Below are 19,417 nucleotides of genomic sequence, written 5' to 3' on the forward strand. Positions count from 1 at the left end.
AATATCTCGAAAGCTAAAATTGGTTTCAAGTGAAGTAAATTTCTAAAAACTATCTCTAGCTACTGTTTACACTAGCCCTTATACATACCATGAATAAATAAATAAGGTCAGCTAAAAAAAACTTTGTTTTTTTAAGATTTATTTATTTAATGTGCATTGGTGATTTACCTGTGTAAGGATGTCAGGGCCCCTGGAACTGGAGTTACAATTTATGAGCTGCCATGTAGGTACTAGAAATTGAACCTAGGTCCTCTGGAAGAGCAGCCAGTACTCTTAACCACTGAGCTATCTCTCTAGTCTTGGGTAAAAATGTGTATTGTGTATGTGTGTTGTTGTTGTTGTTGTTGTTGTTATAGTTTGTGTTGTTGGCCATATTTGCATCACTGTGACAAAAGAACTCAAATAATAAATTCACAAGGAAAAAGGAAAAGAGGGTTGTTTGGGCTCCTACTTCTGGAAGCCCAGACCATGGCTTTGGTTGGCTCGGAAGCAAGACAGAACTTCATGATCAGTGCATACAACAGAGAAAAACTCTTCCTCTCAGACTTAGAAGCAAAAGGGGGAGAAAGGGGCTGGGGTCCTAAAATCCCCTTAAAGGGAATATCAGAAAACTAAGAATCTCAAAATGGTGTCATTCTGGGAACCAAAGCCTTAACACACAGACTTTGAAGTAATTTTTAAAATCCTTGTGATTCGTACTCCACAAGAAACCATGTCACTTTCTTAATAATTATTCCATGAGTCCAAGGTTACAATGCCACCCTGATCCCTTCCTAGACAAAGAAAAGCCCTCTCCCATCCCAACATCCCAGAAGGAAGGACCTCAAGCAGGCAGGGAGTGTCTCACATCCTCATCCATACCTGAGACTGTACGCTTGCTTCTCTGATCAGCACCAGCCACATGAGGCATGGAAGAACCCGAGAAAGTGAGAGTTTCTACAAGCCCGGGGCTACTAAAGGGGCCAAGTTCTCAGACACAGTCCAGAAAGACATGAACATAGCAAACCAGGTAAGTCACAGAAACACAGCAAACACTTCTATGTGTTCTTTTTTAAATTTTGTATTATTCTGGATTTGAGAAGATGAGTGCAGAAGCCAGAGACGGCATCGGGTCCCATGGGATTACAGCTACAGACATATCTTGGTTAGGGTTTAGTCTCTGTGAAGAGACATGATGGCCACAGAAACTCTTATGAAGTAAAACATTCCATTGGGGCTGGCTTACAGTTCTGTAGGTGTGGTCTATTGTTATCACAGCTGGAAGCATGGCGTGCACAAAGACATGGTGCTAGAGAAGGAGCCAAGAGCTCTACATACAGATCCACAGGCAACAGGAAGACAAAGTTAGCCACTAGGCCTGGCTTGAACTTCTGAGACCTGAAAGCCTACCTCCAATGGCACACTTCCTCCAACAAGGCCACACCTCCAATAATGCCACTCCTTATGAGCCTATGAGGGCCATTTTCATTCAGACTACTACAAGGCAGTTGAAAGCTACCTGATGTGGATTCTGAGAGCCAAATTCAGGTCCTTTGCTAGAGTATTCCATGACCCTAACCATCAAGCCATCTCTCCAGCTTCAGAACTTGACTGTTCGGTGGCTGGGATGTTGAGTTATATTGAAATCCTCATTTTCTGAGCTGAGGTGTGAAAACCTTTCATTTGGGTATCCTCTCCTGCTTTAAAACCTTCACTGAATCACTACTGCCTTAATTCCTCAGACATTTTAAAATCAAGAATAATTTGTTTAAAGGAAACAGATGCCTAGAGAGAAGGCCTTCTCTGTCCAGATGATTTATCTGGGAGTCTTCAGGGCTCAAGTATAGCTCCCAGTAAAAGGCAGATTTTCAGTAAGCAGCAACCCAGTTAAGTCTCTAGAAGCTTCCATACTGGCTAAATCATACCCTGATGCAGTAGTTCTGTGAATACATCAGAGATTCAGAGAGGTTGAGAATTGCGTTAAATAAGAAAACTGCATCTCCAAGGGCAAGAACAGCGGAACTTGGTTGAAAGTTGACCCACACCAGTACCCAGCTCCTATGCTAGATTTCAAGAATGTACAACGGAGGCACTGAACCAATACATCAGAAGTCATATCACCTGCCATTGTGTGGTTTTGTGAAGCTGATCAAGAATATAGATGAGCATAGGAGCCAGACATATATGTTATCTGTGTGGTGGTACTCTGAGGTTATTCCCTCTGAAGGGCATGTTGTGTACTGGTTATCAGTCCCAGGGAAGGGTTACAAGCATCACCCCAACATCACACAGTCACCACACCTGTTGGGGGTATTCTAGCCCGTTCACCAGCTCCTGCTGGGGTTCCTAGATCTAGCAGAAGAATATGGGTCCAGTGAGACTAAAGATTCTCAGCCTATGGCATGAAAAACATCACTCACATGGCAGAGAAGCAATGATTAATATATCTAGATCCCACCTTCCAAGACCCTAGAAGCTGCCCAAGTCTGCAGAGTCTCACATGTGCATGCCCGCCTCCCATTGCAGTCCCCAAATTCATGCTGCCCTGGGTTTTATAACCTAAAAGAATCTTGGGTCTTTGAGCAATACAGAACATGTAGAAATGTAAGGACACTGTGAGAGGGAGAGCTGGTTTCTGGATATGTAAGGTGATCTCTTATCACATTCTTTTCGTTCTAGCACTAATTCTGCACTACATGCTATAAACAGTTCATGTCCCATGGGAATCCTGTTAGTCTGCACTCAATGCTATAGTACATACCCCATGACCATTCTTCCATTTAACCCTCCAATGATCCATCACCCAAGGAACATTTATAGGTACACAGAGACTTGGGGAAAAAATCCTATTTCCAAGGCCAAACAATATACTTTGGGGCTTGAGTTCAAACCCCAGATTGCCTGTTGCTAGTCTATTGCTGTGAAGAGACACCATGAGCAAGTCAGCTTATAGAAGAAAACATTTAATGGAGGTGACAAGGGTACATACAGTTCCACAGGGTGAGTCTATGATCATCATACCATGAAGTGTGATGGCAGACAGGCAGGAATGGCACTGGAGGAGTAGCTGAGAGCTTACATCCTGATCCACACTGAGACTGGGCTTGATGTGCCCCACCCCCCAGTGACATTTCTCTTCTAACAAGGCTACACCTGCACCTCCTAAATCTTTCTCAAAGCAGTTTTACCAAGTAAGGACCACGTGTGTTCACTCAAATATACAAGCCTGTGGGACAATTATCATTCAAACCTACAGTGTCTTACTCAAAACTCCTCTTCTCAACCACTATTCCATTCTGTACCCCACCCTACCCCTGCTGCTTTGAGATTTTCCCCCATGTGGATAAGTATTATATGATGGAGAAATTATATGTTTCCTTGAGCCTTTAGTTCCATCATGTCTGATCAGAAGGAATGTATAGATAAGGACATACTGAAAACCATCCACCATGAACATCCCAGGCCTCTTGCCTCCAGGCAAAGGGGAGAGAGATACCACCAATGGAGAGAGGCACCACTGTTTTCCCGTTTTATTATCTCTCCACTCCTTTGGAAAGTCTCTGACTCTGTTACTCACTTTGTTTTCCTCTACCCTGCCCTCCCCACCTTTGTCCTGCAGGCCCGCTTTACCCATGGCATGTTCACCGTATACCCAGGATTTGGCTCCATTCCTTCTGGAGGACAGCAGGTCTTCACCGTTGAATGTGTAGCCGATCCTGTAGGGAGGTGTGAAGAGTTTCTGGCCATCGATATCTCTGACCGAGACCCTAGAGAAAACCCTGCCGGCATTCCTTACACCCTGCTTGCTGAAGCATGTCTGCCAGGTACTGGAACTTGGATTGGCCAACACCCTGAAAAGACCCGCATTTGCCACCCCTCCTTCTCCAGGAAAAATCCCTCTCAAAATTTCCAGCAGACACAGAGGAGCCACTTCATCTGTAAACATCGAGCCTCTTCTGGGGTCTTTAGCGATACCTGTCCTGAAAGCCTTAGCGCACATACGAGAGAGTTGCTTCTCCATATGCTTAGCCTTCCTGGGTCTGTTTCTGCATTCCCCATTGAGCAGTGGTGCTCTCAGAAGTGAGCTGGCATGGCATGTGGCCCACGACTGAGGAGCACCAAGTCTGCTCATGTTCAGACCATGTCTTATGGCCATTTAACCCAGCAAGAGCTCAGGTAAAGCTTTGGCTCTAAGTTCCCCAGAGACTCAAACCATTCATTATAAGCCAACTTCCTCCTCTCTTGGTTCTCACCATTCTTTGCCAATGGAAGAAAAAGGCTGATAGAGATGTATCAGCCAGAAGAGATAGTATAAAAAAAGGAGGAAGCCAACAGATTTTGTCCTATCTGTAATTTACATACTGGTGTGTGGACTTCCCTGTCTATCTTCTGTGATGCTTGCTTTTATCATTGTTTATAGTTGCAATGCACGAAACATAACCCAATTCCTTCTGTAGGCTGGGCAAGTACTGTATCATTGAGTTGCATCCCTAGCCTTGGGATTCTCCTTTTTCAAAACCCAAATATCCTGAAATGGCAAGATGGTTTAGAAGGTAAGGATTCTTGCCACTAAACCTAAGAACCTGAGTACAATCCACAGAATCCACATGGTAGGAAAGAATAGAGTTGTACTATGAACTCCACATAGAATACACACACTCATTCTAACTCTCTGTCTCTCTGTCTCTCTCACACCAAGATAGATAGATAGATAAATAGATAGATAGATAGATAGATAGATATTTTAAGGTTTTGAATCCAAATTGGCATGACAGGAAGCCAGGATCCTGGCAGCCAGGCAGTCTCACGCTCTTCCCTTCATTTTCTAGCCTTTGTGACCGACAACAACAACTTGATATTTGAGGAACATCAGATCTGTACCAGCCCCAACCTGTACCATATTCTACAGACCATACAGAGTGGGGGGCTGTTCGTGGAGGATGAGAACAAGTTTATCTTCTGCAATGTCCTAGTGGGTCATCAGGCCAAGGCTCGGTTCAAGATCAGCAATGTGGGAAAGATCGCCTGTGATATCAACATTGTTGTCAAGCCCATCTCCAACAAGGTAGGAGGTTCCCAGTTGCCTTGGTCCTCTGGGGTTGGTATAAAGCCAGGGAAGGAGCTCTGGGAAGGTCTTGCTGTAGACTCCTACTTCTAGGTGGGAACCATGAGGCTCTCAGGCCCTGTTAGAAGTTCTGCCTCTTAGGTCAGGGACTGTGTGTGTGTGTGTGTGTGTGTGTAGCCTATGCATACCTTTGTACTAAACTGGTATATACTTACCAATGGGCAACTCATTTATCAGACCAAATTTGTCTGACCTCACTGTGTAACTAATATATACAAGCACTGGAAGAGGAGCCAGTGATGAGTACCAGCTATAGGCAGATTAGCCTGTAATCTCCCATTCTCCTGGTCAGGGAGTCGTGGAAGGCACCAGACTACAGGTGTCTGGGTGGAATAGAGACCGTGTGTTGAGGCCTTCCTGTGCACTAAGCATTGTGCTTAGTAATTTTCTATTTATCATTTTGTTTCAAGTTCCAGACTCTTTCAGACACGGTTGTTATCTCTACTTTACAGTTAGGCAAACAGGTTCAGAAAAGCTTAATCTCTCCCCAATTCTACATCCTAAGAATGCCCAGCTAGGGCCAGAGCCAAGCTTTGTTGATATTAAAATAATGAGTATCCATTTCAGAGGTCTGCTGGGCTTTAAACTGGCCCCCTCTCTCTGGGTCAGATTATACTAAGGCCATTTTCCTCATAGAAGAGGAAAACATTCAAAGGTAGCACAAAGCAGGACTGAATCTCTGGGTTGCTGTTCTCCCGAGCTTCTGGTATATGCTTCAAACAGTGCTTAGCTTTACAGAACAGTGTGCAATCTGAGTCCGCTGGTTCTCATGCCGAAGACCTCATACTGTTTGTTCATGGCTGTTAAAAGTGCAGGAGGACCCCAGGATTGGCCTCAGCCTTCAGCTGCGTGCGTTCCTGGAAGACTGCTGTCTGGGAGAGATAGGCAACCATCCAATCCCTTGTCACTATCCTCAAGCACTGGTGACACCCAGTCATTGTTCTCTAACCATACTGTAGAGACTGGGGAGCTGCTTGGTTCTCATTCTATACTGAAAAGTCCAAAAGGTGGGGGGACCTGGCTTGTGGTGGCTTGTTTTTTATCTTAATTTTGTTTTTGTTGTTGTTATTTATTTATTTTGTGTGTGAGTGCTCTGCTGTATTTCACCGGCATGCCAGAAGATCCCTTTATTATAATAGGCAGTCATGAGCCTCCATGTGGGTGCTGGGAATTGAACTCGGGACATCTGGAAATGAAGAGCAGGAGGTGCTCTTTCAAGAGCTGGGCCATCATCTCTCCAGCCCAAAGTCTGGCTTCTGAAGAGAAAAGTTTTATGATAGTCAACTTGGAGACATCCAACATTCTCCTCTCCAGTCTGAGACTTGAAGGGAATCCATGGAGAAAAGCAATAAAACCTTACAGCCCTCTTCAAGAACGAGAAGGAGCAGCCTGCACTGTGCACCACCCAGTACTTGTAAAACAAAAAAGGCTCGTTCAAAACCACTGGAAGTCTATGTGGTTCAAAACTATTCACCGGATAGTAACAGGCCAGGTGCTAAGGGAAGGTATTCTAGGCATAGTGCTTGGAGTTACAAGGACCAGAAGATCCTTTGGTTTAGTTCAAATGACTCAATGATCCCAGCAGTGAGTAAGGAACCTCCAACCCAGGTCAAAAGGCATCAGAACACCAGCACCTCGGCCAGCTTCCAGCTCAGCTCCACATCAGTTTCATTAATTCAGTTGTCTAGGTGCACTATAAGGCGGTAGTGAGAATATTTGGCTGACTGGCTCGGTTTGTCTATTTGAGTCAGAATGTACAGTCTAGCCACTCGCAGCCAGATGTCGCCTAGGGGTAAGTCCCCACACTCTGGGCCACTCTCTTCAGGGCCCATGACTCTGAAGGGAATTGGGCTTGTCTAGCACAATCCTAGAGAAAGGAGAGTTCACAGCAGGGCAGAAGCATCAACAGTAAACCCCAGTGGGAATGCAAAGTACCCGACTCCATCTCCCCTCACAGGCGGCCAACCGCATCACTGACATCTTTGACGTGGAACCCAGCAAGATGTGCATTGGGAGCCGCTCCCATGCCTTCACCACTGTGTTGTTCACACCGCAGGCCATGCAGACCTACCAGTGCATCTTCGAGGCCACTTTGGATGGCCTGCCCAGGTACCACCTACGCCCTCTCCCATGGCAGAACGACAGTGTACACGCCGTGTAGGAATATGCCGCCTGGTCGGTTTCAGCCATCTTGCTTGCTCTTCCTGTCCCCCACAGCAACCTGGCAAAGAACCGAGGTCTTGTGTTTGATATTATTGGTGAGGGGACCCTCCCTCGAGTGACTGTCATTCGGCCAACTCTATATAACCAACACGGAAACCCCTTGCTCCTGTTTAAGAGGCTTCTGCTTGGTCATTCAGAGAAAATGCCTCTCATCCTTAAGAACAATGGCACCATCCCTGCCCAGGTAACGGTTGAGGGTGACATAGAGGGGTTAGCTGGGATGACATACCGGTTAGACCATGCTGCCTTATTTCTGCCTCAGTTTCTGAGGTTTCAGACCACAATCCTTGCTTCTGTCAGTTTTAGGCCCATGGGGAGAAGAAGCATTATGGTGGCACTACCCTACATGGTATTCATCATGGTGACTTTATAAATGTTTTCACAGCGGTGTTTCTCAAGCCTCCTAACGCTGCAACCCCTTAACACCATTCCTTATGTTGTGGTGACCCCCATCCATGAAATTATTTTTTATTGCCACTTCATAACTGTAATTTTGCTACTGTTATGAATTGTGATATAAACATCTATGTTTTCCCACAGTCTTAGGCAACCGCTGTGAAAGGGTCATTAGACCCCCCCAAAATGGGTCACAACCCACAGATTAAACACCACTGTCTTCCTGTGTAGTTCAGTGAGGTCCTGCCACCTACTACCTGTTTGGTTGTTGTTTTTGACTTTGTTTTAACTTTCCTTAAGGATTTTTGTATATGCGGCTCATATATAAGCTTGAGAGTGATTTTTTGAAGTTCCTTTAAAAATCTCACGGGAAGTAGCTGCAGAGATGACTCAGCGGTTAAGAGCTGTGGCTGCTCTTGCAGAGGACCTAGGTTTGGTTCCCAGAACCCACATGGTATCTCAAAACCATCTGGAATTCCAGTTCCAGTGAATCCAACATCCCATCTGGACTCAGCAAGCAATAAGTACGCATATGGTTCTCAGACATACATGCAGGCAAACACCCACTTACATACAGTAAAATGCATCCAAAAAAGTTTTAATCTCATTGGAATCAAAACTAAAGCCTATGAGTTGTCTGGGGGGAGAATTCCTGGTTTCAGAATAACTGTCCACCAGGGGTAACATTTAGGATTCTTGTCTATCATGTAGACTTCTATCTTGATATTCCTAAAATATTACACATGTGTGTGTGTGCGTGTGTGTTCTTCTGTATACTTTCTCTTTTGTGTGTATGTGTCTACATGTGAATGGGGAGAGCAGAGAATAACCGTGGGAGTCCTTCCACCCTGTGGGTCCCTGGGATCAAACCGCAAGTGTTTTAACCCACTGAGCAATCTTGGTACCCCTCCATTCAGTTTCCCATTATGGTTATTTCTAAATATGTAATCTCTGGTTCCAGCACAGTGGCTCTGTATCTTCCTTCTCTTCATCTTTTATTCTTTATAGTCAGCATTGCTACCTTCTAAAAATGTCAGATTTCTCCCACCTGAAATCGAATGTCTGGCTTTAGCTCTGCCTGCTATCCAATGGACCAGAGCTGGTTAGAGGTCTGCCTTGTTTTTCTCATCATCTTACTGGGATATTTACGATGACTATATAGCAAATCTACAGCACCCAGGAAATGCTGGCTTTCCAGAAGTCATAGTCATGTAATGCTTCTTAGAACTGTGGGTATTTATTTCCATTTCACTGGCCTAGAATATACATTTCCACTGCCTCTCTGTGTGACAGAAGCATTAGCAACCCCCTTTGACACTAACTGTGTAGTCCAGAAGGTCACCTATCGCCTTTGGGCTTCTGGTTCCTAACTCATATACTAAGAATGGCCTAACCAAATACTCATTTTTCTATTCAGGTCTAATGCTTACTACATATATTCTCTTAAGTCTCTCAAAACTATGAGCCAGGGATATGGTTCAATGGGCAAAGGGCTTAACACACACATATGAAGTACAAAGTGCAGACCCCCGGAGCCCATGTAAAAGTAGGGCAGGAGGTAATAGTCACCTGCAATCCCAGCACTCGACAGGCAGAGACTGAGATCCCCAGTCTGTATTCGAGACAAGCTAGACCAGTCTGAATCAGTGAGCTCCAGGCTCAGCAAGAAGGCACACTGTCCACGTCAGGCTTCCAATTACATGCACACCTCCACATACATGTGCACCCACACACATGAGAACACAAATGTACCATTCACATGTATCCAGGCAAAATGGAGAAAACTAAGAAGTGACTAGTACGTATAATGACTTTGAAGATTCTTGCTACCCAAAATACAGCACCATATCGCAGAAACCTAGACTCAAATTCTTGAGTAGCCTGTAAGTTCAACCCGCAATCCTGCTTTCTTTTTTCCAGCTGCACGTAGACCTGCGGGACCAACTAGGAGTCTTCTCTCTGAAAGGGAGACCCACCACCTCCTACATCTATATCATGGAGGAAAACAAGCCGAACGAAAAAGGTGAGTGGAAAGAGCAGGCACCCCAGGAGGCTGAACTTAGAAGCTGCTTTACCAGTTGGTCCTCAGTCACATCACCAGTAGCCAGAGCTCGTTCCCCTCAAAGGGGCTGTTTTTCTTCTAACCACAGTCTTCCCAGAGATGCATTGTTCTAAATCATGACTTTTGTCTTCGCTTCACAGTCAAAAAAGCCCACACGGCCTCCCTGATTGTTTCTCCTGGAGACACAGCTGAATTTGATGTCATTTTCCACTCCAATAAGATTGGAAGAATGACAGGCACCATTCACTTATCAGTGATCAACAACCAGTATGAGGAGACCATGATCCACCTGGTTGGAGAAAGCTACGAGGATGACATCACCTTGGACAACATCCATGGGCTGATCAATTCCACCAGCCAGGAGAGCTCAGAGATGTCTGAGGTCATAGAGATCGCTGAGGACAGCGCCATGGAGGACTTGGTGGCAGGTGGGAGAAATGCAGTCTTGACAGCTGTTGATTCCAGACACTCTTTGTACCCTTCATTCAAGTGTGTGTTCACGCAGAGTGAACACTTCCTTGGTGCCAAGTGCAAGTACCAAGCTCTAGGCCTACCCTGAGCCCTAGACCTGCAGATTAATAAGAAAGCCTTTGCCATTTTTAGGGACATACATTCTGATGCTACCGTTCCTGCTCAGTTCTTTGGCAAACATACATGCTTCCCTGCAGTCTCTCTGCCTCTGTCTTGTAGTGAGCTTGTGTTGGCGCTGGGGGTATCATCTGAAACATGCATCCTAGGCTTTCTAAGTGAAATGGCGGGTTCATCTCCCTGGAGAGGGATGGGCTTGTGCTCTCATCCTCAAGGCCCGGCTGTTTGATGAGCAGGCCAGCAGCCTACAGTATCAGCATCTCCTGATGAGAATTCCAGACCCACTCTGACCTGCAGGATAATAACCCACATTTTAACCAGATCCCTGGATGGCCGCACGCATATTAAAGTTTAATACATGGCTCTCTGCAGTCTCTCAACCACCCATCCTTCTATTTAGGGACTGTGCCCTGGGAAGGAAACATTTTACATTATAATTATTACCAAAAAAAAAGCATTGGTTAAGTACTGTAACCATACGACTGATTGCTTTAAAATGGATTGTAAATCCGGCTTCAAAATTTCCACAGCTTAATGATAGTCCCAGGATGTATAATCAGGGGCTGAGGCCAGCACTTTTTCTGTAATAAGTGTTTCGCTCCTGTTTGAAGCTCTGCAATGGCATTATTCTTGTCAGGGGTCAAATAGGAGCAAGCAATAATACAAGTTTAGAGATCCCATATCTTTTAGAGGGTTTCCAGGTTTAGAAAACATGGATACACGTATTCCAAAGAAACTTGAGTTCCAGATAATATGTATGTCCCCAAAGTATTGTGTGGGATATATTTCAAAAAGAAATTACTCATTGTTTGTCTATAATTCAAATTTAATTGAAAAATCCCATATTTTATCTGGCAGTCTAATATTTCATTGTGTTATCTCACTAAACAAATGGTATTAGAATTTTTATTTTCTCTTGAGCAAATATAAGAGCCAAGGTCAGTGTACAGATAGAAATGATATATGGGTAGGTGGGAAGATGAATGGATGGATGGATGGATGGATGGATGGATGGATGGATGGATGGATGGATGGATATCTCTGGGAGGCAGATCCTTCTACCCAAGAATTCAAGGTTTTTCTTTCCTATATAATCATCCAAGGAGAGGGTAAAATGTACATAAATGTGTATCGGGACATGCCTCCCTTAGAAAGCAGGCTCTCCAGAGAGGCCAGGAACCACTTACCAGCCTTCTGCTTCTGACCCCTAGCTGCCCTGTTGGAACACATCCAGTTTGGGTACTGTCACATTGGAATCAGCTACAACGTGAGCTTCACCATCACCAATCACAGCCAAGTGAATGTGATTCGCTTCGAGTGGCCCCTTTTAGCAACACTGTCTTTTTCCCCACAGGTAAGCAAATGTCATTCAATAGGTCCCAGACTCTCTTGGGCCTAAGCCAAGCCCAATGTGATTGTCACTCCATCCTGTGGATACATGGAATGGGATGCGTGCATCTTGAACTAAGAAACCACCCCTTAATCATCCCACACTCAGACCTAGTGCTGAAGGGGCCCCTGGTCTAAGAGGAAATTAATGTATACTGCTGTTGGCATGAAACTGAGGAATATTCTGGAGGCCTGTGTCCCTCTGTGCATGTGTTCTTCAGAGCATGGCCTACAATTCTAACACATGGGAGGCTTATGCACCCACAAGTTCAAGACCAGCCTGAGCTATCTAGTGAGTTCCAGCCTAAACTCCAACACCAGCTCAAGCCCAAACATAACCCTGGGGAATAGCTACATACAACTAATTCTGCCAGACCCAGTTCCAAAGCCTTATTAAATTCGTTTAATTTTAGTCATCAACATTTGACCTGTGAGAAAGCAGAAAGAATATAATGGATGTGCTAGGATAAATGAAGTTGTCATAGAAGACGGAGCTAGGCTTACAGCCGTTGGCTCACACTTGTGCACACCCATATGCACACAGAAACACATGCATTTATCTTGAGCAATCTAAAGCTGTCTAGGGGGAAGGAGGGAAGATGTCTTCTCTGTCAGAGGACTGTCATGTGAACGGTTACTATGCTGGTCGTGTATGTATATACATCTTTCTCTACAATAGATTAAAAATCATCTTATTCTACAAATCAAATGGGATCTCCTTTACATCTGGTATATTTGAGCAATTTAAAACTTTTTCCTCCCAGGGCGCCTCCATACTCCATACTTAAGAGTTTAAGCATTGTTAAGAACCCTCAAAAAACTTGTTTGTACGAATTATATTTATCCACATTTAACCTATTAGAAATTAAAACTAGGAATGTTTTTAAGATGTATTTATTTTGTATTTGTATGGGTATGGTATTTTGCCTTCATGCATGTCTGTGCGCCACATGTATGCCTGGTACCCACAGAGACCAGAAGAGGATATCAGATCTCCCGGATCTGGTTGTGAGCTGCCATGTGCGTGTTTGGAACAAACCTGGATCCCCTGGACGAGCAGGATGATCTCAGCCACTGAGCCATCTCTCCAGCCCCAAAAATTAGGGATATTTTTAAAGCATTCTTTAATGGTGCTTGTTTATTTTTATGTATACAAGTGCTCTATCTGCATGTATAGCTGCACGCCAGAAGAGGGCACCAGATCCCATTACAGATGGTTGTGAGCCACCATGTGGTTGCTGGGAATTGAATTCTGGGCCTCTGGAAGAGCAGCCAGTGCTCTTAACCATATTTTTAAACAAACTTGTTTTAAAGTGCAATAAGTGAACTATGTTTTAATTAAAATACCATATTTTATTTAAAAACTATACTTTCAAAATGTACGTGTTAACTATAGAATCATTTCCTCTTTCTTGCTAAGAGCACATTGGTGCATGCCTTGAACTTCTTGTCCAAGGCTCCTGAATGCTTGTGTTATGAGTGGGTGCCACCACACCCAGCCATTTTTTGTTTTTATAAATCTTTACTATCTAACTGAATAAGATCAGACGAATTCTGCTATCTGCTCTTTCCATTCAGTCTATGTATCATCATCTTTAACTTCTAGTAAGTTCCATTGCAACTCGTGAGAAAAAGAACGTAAAAGAGAATTAAGTGGCAGCTCAGGATTATACTAAAAGTCTTGTCCTCCGGGTTTCCTGGAAAGATCTTGGAGATGCCAAGGGTCACTAGATAACTTTCTAGAAACTACTATACTGCATTGAGACACCTATGTGTATGAGTCATAATGCATATATATCATGCAGTTGTGGGTAGCATTTGGAGCCACACTGCTTGAGTTTAAGCCCAGATCACTAGTATTAAAGACTTTAAGCGATTTACAGGGTTTTTTTTTTAATCTATAAAGTGGGGGTGATAGCACTGAACCTCTCAGAGGGTATTGTGGGGACTTGTAAAATTACTCAAGAGTTGAGAATAGGGCTTGAGGGACTGTAGAGATGGTTCACCAGTTAAGAGCACTGGCTGCTCTTCCAAAGGACCCGAGTTCAATTCCCAGCAACCATATGGTTGCTCACAACCAACTGTAATGGAATCTGATGCCCTTTTCTAATGTGTCTAAAGACAGCTACAGTGTACTCAAATAAATAAAATAAATCTTTTAAAAAGAAAGAGAGAAAATAGTTCTTGAGACAAGTAACATATTGGTAACTATTACTGTTGTTGTTGTTGTTGTTGTTATTATTATTATTATTATTAGTGTGTGTGTGTGTGTGTGTGTGTGTGTTTATTTTGGGAGAAAGTCTTGCTCTGTAATACAGACTTGCTTAAAACCTAGGCTGACCTCAAACTCATGGCAAACCTCACTCATCCTCCCAAGTGCTGGGGATCCTCTGTGAGTCACTGTACTGGCCTTAAGGAGACATTTTAAAGGCTCTCTCACATGGATTTAAGTCCATCTACCTATACTGGCCTGAATAATATTTTATTTTCTGAATGATATATTTTGAGTCACTACCGGGCATCAAAGGCCCTTAAGATTGAATTGCCCAAAATACAAATACCACATTTTTCCCTAGATAGGGCATCTCCACCCTGGCTGTTCCAAGGACATAGTGGTGACCTTGAAATCAGAGTCACCTATCACCCTGAAGAAGATGCATGTCAAGTGCAAGCTTTCCAAGATCATGTTTCAGCTCCCTGTAGACCAGGTCCCTGACTGGGATGACCGCATGCGCACAGTCAAGTGGGTGGATGCTCCCCGAAATACACCTGTGAACTTGACTACAAAACGAAAGGTGAGTATTCAAGGGATGGAAAGCACAGACCTAGCCCAGCCTGCCATGTTCGGGTGGCTGCTGCTCTCCGTTTCAGTGTCTCACTGTGGAAAACAGAAAAGGTTCGCTTCTGACTTTGGCTTCAAAAAAAAAAAAAAATGGCAAACTAAATTTCTATGCCCACCACCCTTACTAACAACACATACCACCTTAGTTGACAGGGTTTAGCTTTAGTCTTTGTAAAGGGTTCAGTAAGTCCTTCCACCTTCTTCTTCCTCCTCTTCCTCCTTCCTCTTCTCCTTTTTCCTCCTCCCTCCTCCTTCTACCTCCTTCTCCTCTTATTCTTCCTTATCTTCCTCCTCCCACTTCTTCCTCTTCTCCCTCCTCCTCTTTTCCCCTCCTCCTCTTCCTCCTCCCTCCACCACCTCCTTCTCCTCTTTTTCAAAAGTGACGTCACTAGTCACTCAGCTGTTTCCTGCCTACATTAGGTAACTGGAAGTAGAGTAGTCAAAACTTCCAGTGCAGGATAGGGTCTCTTCTTTGGCCCATACTTGCCCCTTGCATTCACTCCCTTTTTTAAAAAAAAATTCTGTAATAAATTAACCCATACCCAATGAGGGAACTAGACCCCCAAATAGCTGTGTAGTTCTGGCCTTTCCATCTCTTTGTCTCTTTCCTAGAGGTAGTCACAATCCCAAGGTACTCCCTAGATCAATTGTTGTGAATCTGAGCATTCTAAAAGGATTGAGGTGTAGCTATAGTTTTCAACTGTTTTTATTTTTAAGGTTATGGTATGTGATCACAGTCGAGTGGGCTATAATAGTGTGAGCCTTTCACTGTTGTTTACATTCCAGACTTTTTATCTCCTTCTCTGAAAGTTATCTCAAGGTGTTCTCTTATGGATAGCATTTCTGTGCATGAGGACATCCATGTTTACATTTCTACAAGTGGGGTCACTAAATCATGTGAACATCCAGCCCTTCCAAGATGATGTCCAGGTGTTTTCCAAACTCACTGTACTGGTTTCTATGTTTACAGCAAAGGAGTCTTATGAGCCACGTCCTTTCCAACATTTGATTTGTCAGACATCTGGGAGGTTGGTTGGTTGGCTGGCTGGGTGGCTGGCTGGCTGGTTGGCTGCTTGGTTTGATACTGAAGATGAACCCCCAGCCTTAAGCACAGCACTTTAGCTTTTATCATTTGAAAAACTGGGAAATTATCTTATTTTTAATGTTGATTAGATTTCCCCGGCCACTGATGAGGCTGGATATGTCTTCATATGATCATCGACCACACAGGATACCTCTTACATGGATGCCTTTCTTCTACCTTTTGCTCATTTTCTCAGTTACGACACTCATTCTTTGTTTAAGGTTTCTTATCTTCAAGAAATTCTGTTTCTATCATGTGTCCACACAGTCTCAAACAATCTAGAGCTTAGCTTTCTCAGCTATTTTTAAAGGATCTGTCTTTATTTTAATTCTTTGTATGCATGTGGGGACGTACATAGGAGTTCAGGTGTCCTCGGTGGTCTGAAGGGGCATCACTGGAGGGTAACCCTTGGAGCTAGAGTTACAGGTGGTTGTGAGTCACCTCATATGGTTGCTGGGAACCAAACTCAGGTCCTCTGCAAGAGCAGCATGCACTCTTAATGACTGAGACATCGCCCCTTCCCCCCTATGATTTGATAAAAACTATCCTTAATTTATAAAAGATGTTTCATTTACTTTTAATTTACATGTATGGGTGTTTTGCCAGCATATATGTATGTGTGCCACATACCTATGGTGCCCACAGAAGTTGGAGGGGGGTGTTGGGGCTGGCAGATCAACTGCAGATGGAGTTACAAGTGGTTAGCAGTCATGTGATTGTTGTGAATTGGATCTGGGTCTTCTGGGAGAGTAGCCAGTGCTCTTAACCAATGAGCCATCTCTCTAGCCCCCCCCAAAAAAAATTCTTAATTTTAATGTACTCAAAGTTATCGGTTTCTTCTTTGTTACATTTATTATTTTGTATCTTATTTTTAAAACCACTCCCTCCCCCCAAATATATTCACCTCACTACCTGTTGTTGAGTCTGAGCTTGGCTTTTGATACTTAAGTCTTTGATACATGTGGAAATTCTGTCTGATGTGAAACTAGATTCTAATTTCATATGTTTCATTAAGACAACTTCCTTGCCAAATTTGGAGCCCCTGTGCTCCCTAGAATTCTGATGGGACTCTGTGTCATGTCTGAGTTTTATGTGTCCCTGGGTCATTCCTGGTCTCTTCCATCCTGGTGTCAGTTTGTCCATCCCTGAGCCAGGTTTTACATTACCTTAATTTCTACAGCTTTATAATCAACCTGATAACAACAGGGAGGTTCCTAGTCCTCATTATTCTGTTCTAAATCTTTTTTCTGATTCTGTTCTAATTCTTGATCCTTCTCTTTCTTCTAATATATAATTTGCCAATTATTATGAAAATCTGTAATGGAACTGGTTATAGCTCTAAGTATTTGGGAAACAGCTGACGATTATAATATTAACTCATCCTTCCTGTTTTAAAAAAAAAGGGGGGGATTTTTATTTTTAAGTCTTCTCTAAGATTTGCAACTCTTCATTTCTTTAACAGTAATAATGCTCTTCCATTGCTCTCCTTAACATTTTTATTCAGTTTCTTTTACTTTAAGATGTTTTACTGTTCAATTGCTTTGATGGGTCTTTAAATCTGTTCTTACATAAATTTTATTAAATTATTTTTTTTCTTTTCCCTCCAAATTTTCATACCTATCTAAAAAGATGGCATTGGTGGCAATTCACACCTTTAACTAATGATTCACACCTTTAACCAATGGTTCTTGGTGTTTACACTTCTCCTAATCCATTTTAGCAAACAGTTGTAAAATCCTTTCACAACTAAACAATTCTGTTGATCCTCTCCATTTGCAACCTGTTTTCTGTTTAATCAATGCCTGATCTTTTCTTTATCATTATCTTTTCTCTATCTTTTTGTTTTTGTTTGTGAGACAAGGTCTCCCTACATAGCCTTGGCTGTCCTGGAACTCACCGTATAGAATCAGGCTAGCCTCAAACCTCATCTCTGCCTTCCATTTGCTGGGATTAAAGGAATGGCCATACCTAATTCTTCGGTCTTCTTTAGAATCCATCTGATCCAAAACTCATGCCCACATGGTCCTAAACCCCTCGGTAATTACCCATTGCCCAGTCTTTTTCTTTCATTCGGAGCTATCAGAAGCTTGCCAGTCATGTCTTCCATGTGCGTGTGGGCTCACATGCCTTTCCCTGGTAAATTAGTGTGCCGTCTCCCAGTGCTCCTGGGCATGGCTGGCTTTGCAGTGCTAAGGACATGGTTGCCTTTGTTCCAGGTCATAGAGACGGACCCTGAGCCAGCCCACTCGGTGGTAGAAGAACATTATCGAGAGTTGCAGATCCAGTTCAGCGCCAACGTGGATTTTGCTTCATATCAGTGCGAGACAAGTGACGTGTTCTTTAAGGAAACACTGGTCTACCAGACTCGAGTGTTTGAGTGAGTCCCTGGGAGCTTTTGCACGACTTAGGAAACCATCTTTAAGGACTGAACAACGGCATGCTTAAGTTTTTTTACACTCATCTTTAAAAAAAGATATTGCATCAGATGAGTGAGCTCCAATGACATTGCTTAAACATTGCTTTCCAAAAAGGTTCTCAGTCAGGCTTCACAATCCATTCTGTAGGAGGCTGAGACCAGAAAATCTTGAGCTCCAATCCATAAATAGCCTATATAACAGCAAGACTCAGTCTCAAAACATTTTTTGAGACAGTATGTCAGTAAGTGGCCCTCCTTGGCCTGGAACTCACTCTGTAGACCAGGCTGGCCTCAGACTCATAGAAACCAGCCTACCTCTGCCTCTCAAGTGCTGAGATTAAAGGTGTGAACCACTATACATAGCTGTGTTTTTTAACTCCTTTATTTTATATTTGCTTTTTGGTTAACATGTCATAATAGTGCATATCTATAGGGTGGATGTGTGATGGTTGGAGCAGAATAGTTAGCATCCCATCCTTAACATCTATCTGATGGTAGAACCTCCAGATTCCTCTCTTCTGGTTCCTCACAGACTATCTGATAGGCTTCTGTAACTGTGGGACACTCAGACTTACTGCTCTCCCTGTGCTGTTTCTCATTCCTATTATCCAACCTCTCTCGGTCCATGCCTCCCCCAGCCTGTCCTCCTATTTATCATCATGCTAAGTTCCTCCACCTTGAGATTAAATGTATTAACTTCCACATGTGAGAGAGAACACATATGTGTCTTTCCATGTCAGACTTGTTTTGTTTGGTGTAGTGTCTTCCAGCCACACCCATTTTGATGAAAAGGACAGATTTACAGAGAAAAGTAAGGAGGTGCCTCAAAATAAAACTAAAAGTAGACCTACTATGTGACTCAGCTAGCTCACTGCCAGGTGTATATCTAAAGGGGAGTTCGATCAACATGTCAAGGGCATGTCTGCTTCCCCATTTGGACTCTTCATAGCCACCAAGACAGAGCATTGGCCTCTGTCCACTGTCAAAGAATGAATAAAGAATGTGTGACTCTTTATGTGTGTGCACAATAGGGTACAACTCAGACATTTTTTAAAAGTGCCCAAGAAACCAAGTGACCTAACTTTGACAAACAGTACAGACAATACTGAGGTAGGGCAGAAAGTATGGACAACCCATTCTGAAATCTGCTTCTGATCCACCTACAGGTTTGACCTCGTTAACACAGGACAGGTGCTGTTAGAATTCTGCTGGATCTCAGAAGAAGCCTCCAAGGCAGTCAGTTTTGCCATGCCAGAGAATCAAGGTAAAGTCAATACCAAGTAAACTCGGGGCCTGGCCTGCCTCGCCATTCA

General features: G+C 43.5%; 1 protein-coding gene across 1 annotated transcript in view; it reads left to right on the forward strand.

The window, feature by feature from the left end:
- HYDIN (HYDIN axonemal central pair apparatus protein) overlaps nucleotides 1–19,417 on the forward strand; it is a gene marked incomplete at both ends in the record, with an annotated part of 333,158 nt that overhangs the window by 283,851 nt on the left and 29,890 nt on the right. Inside the window, 11 exon segments of the mRNA XM_080936961.1 lie at nucleotides 892–1,009; nucleotides 3,599–3,803; nucleotides 4,809–5,044; nucleotides 7,062–7,213; nucleotides 7,322–7,511; nucleotides 9,644–9,746; nucleotides 9,926–10,213; nucleotides 11,585–11,727; nucleotides 14,339–14,557; nucleotides 17,905–18,065; nucleotides 19,271–19,368. Of these exon segments, the coding sequence (XP_080793087.1) occupies nucleotides 892–1,009; nucleotides 3,599–3,803; nucleotides 4,809–5,044; nucleotides 7,062–7,213; nucleotides 7,322–7,511; nucleotides 9,644–9,746; nucleotides 9,926–10,213; nucleotides 11,585–11,727; nucleotides 14,339–14,557; nucleotides 17,905–18,065; nucleotides 19,271–19,368 (1,913 nt within the window).

Source organism: Micromys minutus (genome assembly GCF_963924665.1).
Source record: "Micromys minutus genome assembly, chromosome: 24".
Taxonomy (NCBI): Eukaryota; Metazoa; Chordata; class Mammalia; order Rodentia; family Muridae; genus Micromys; species Micromys minutus.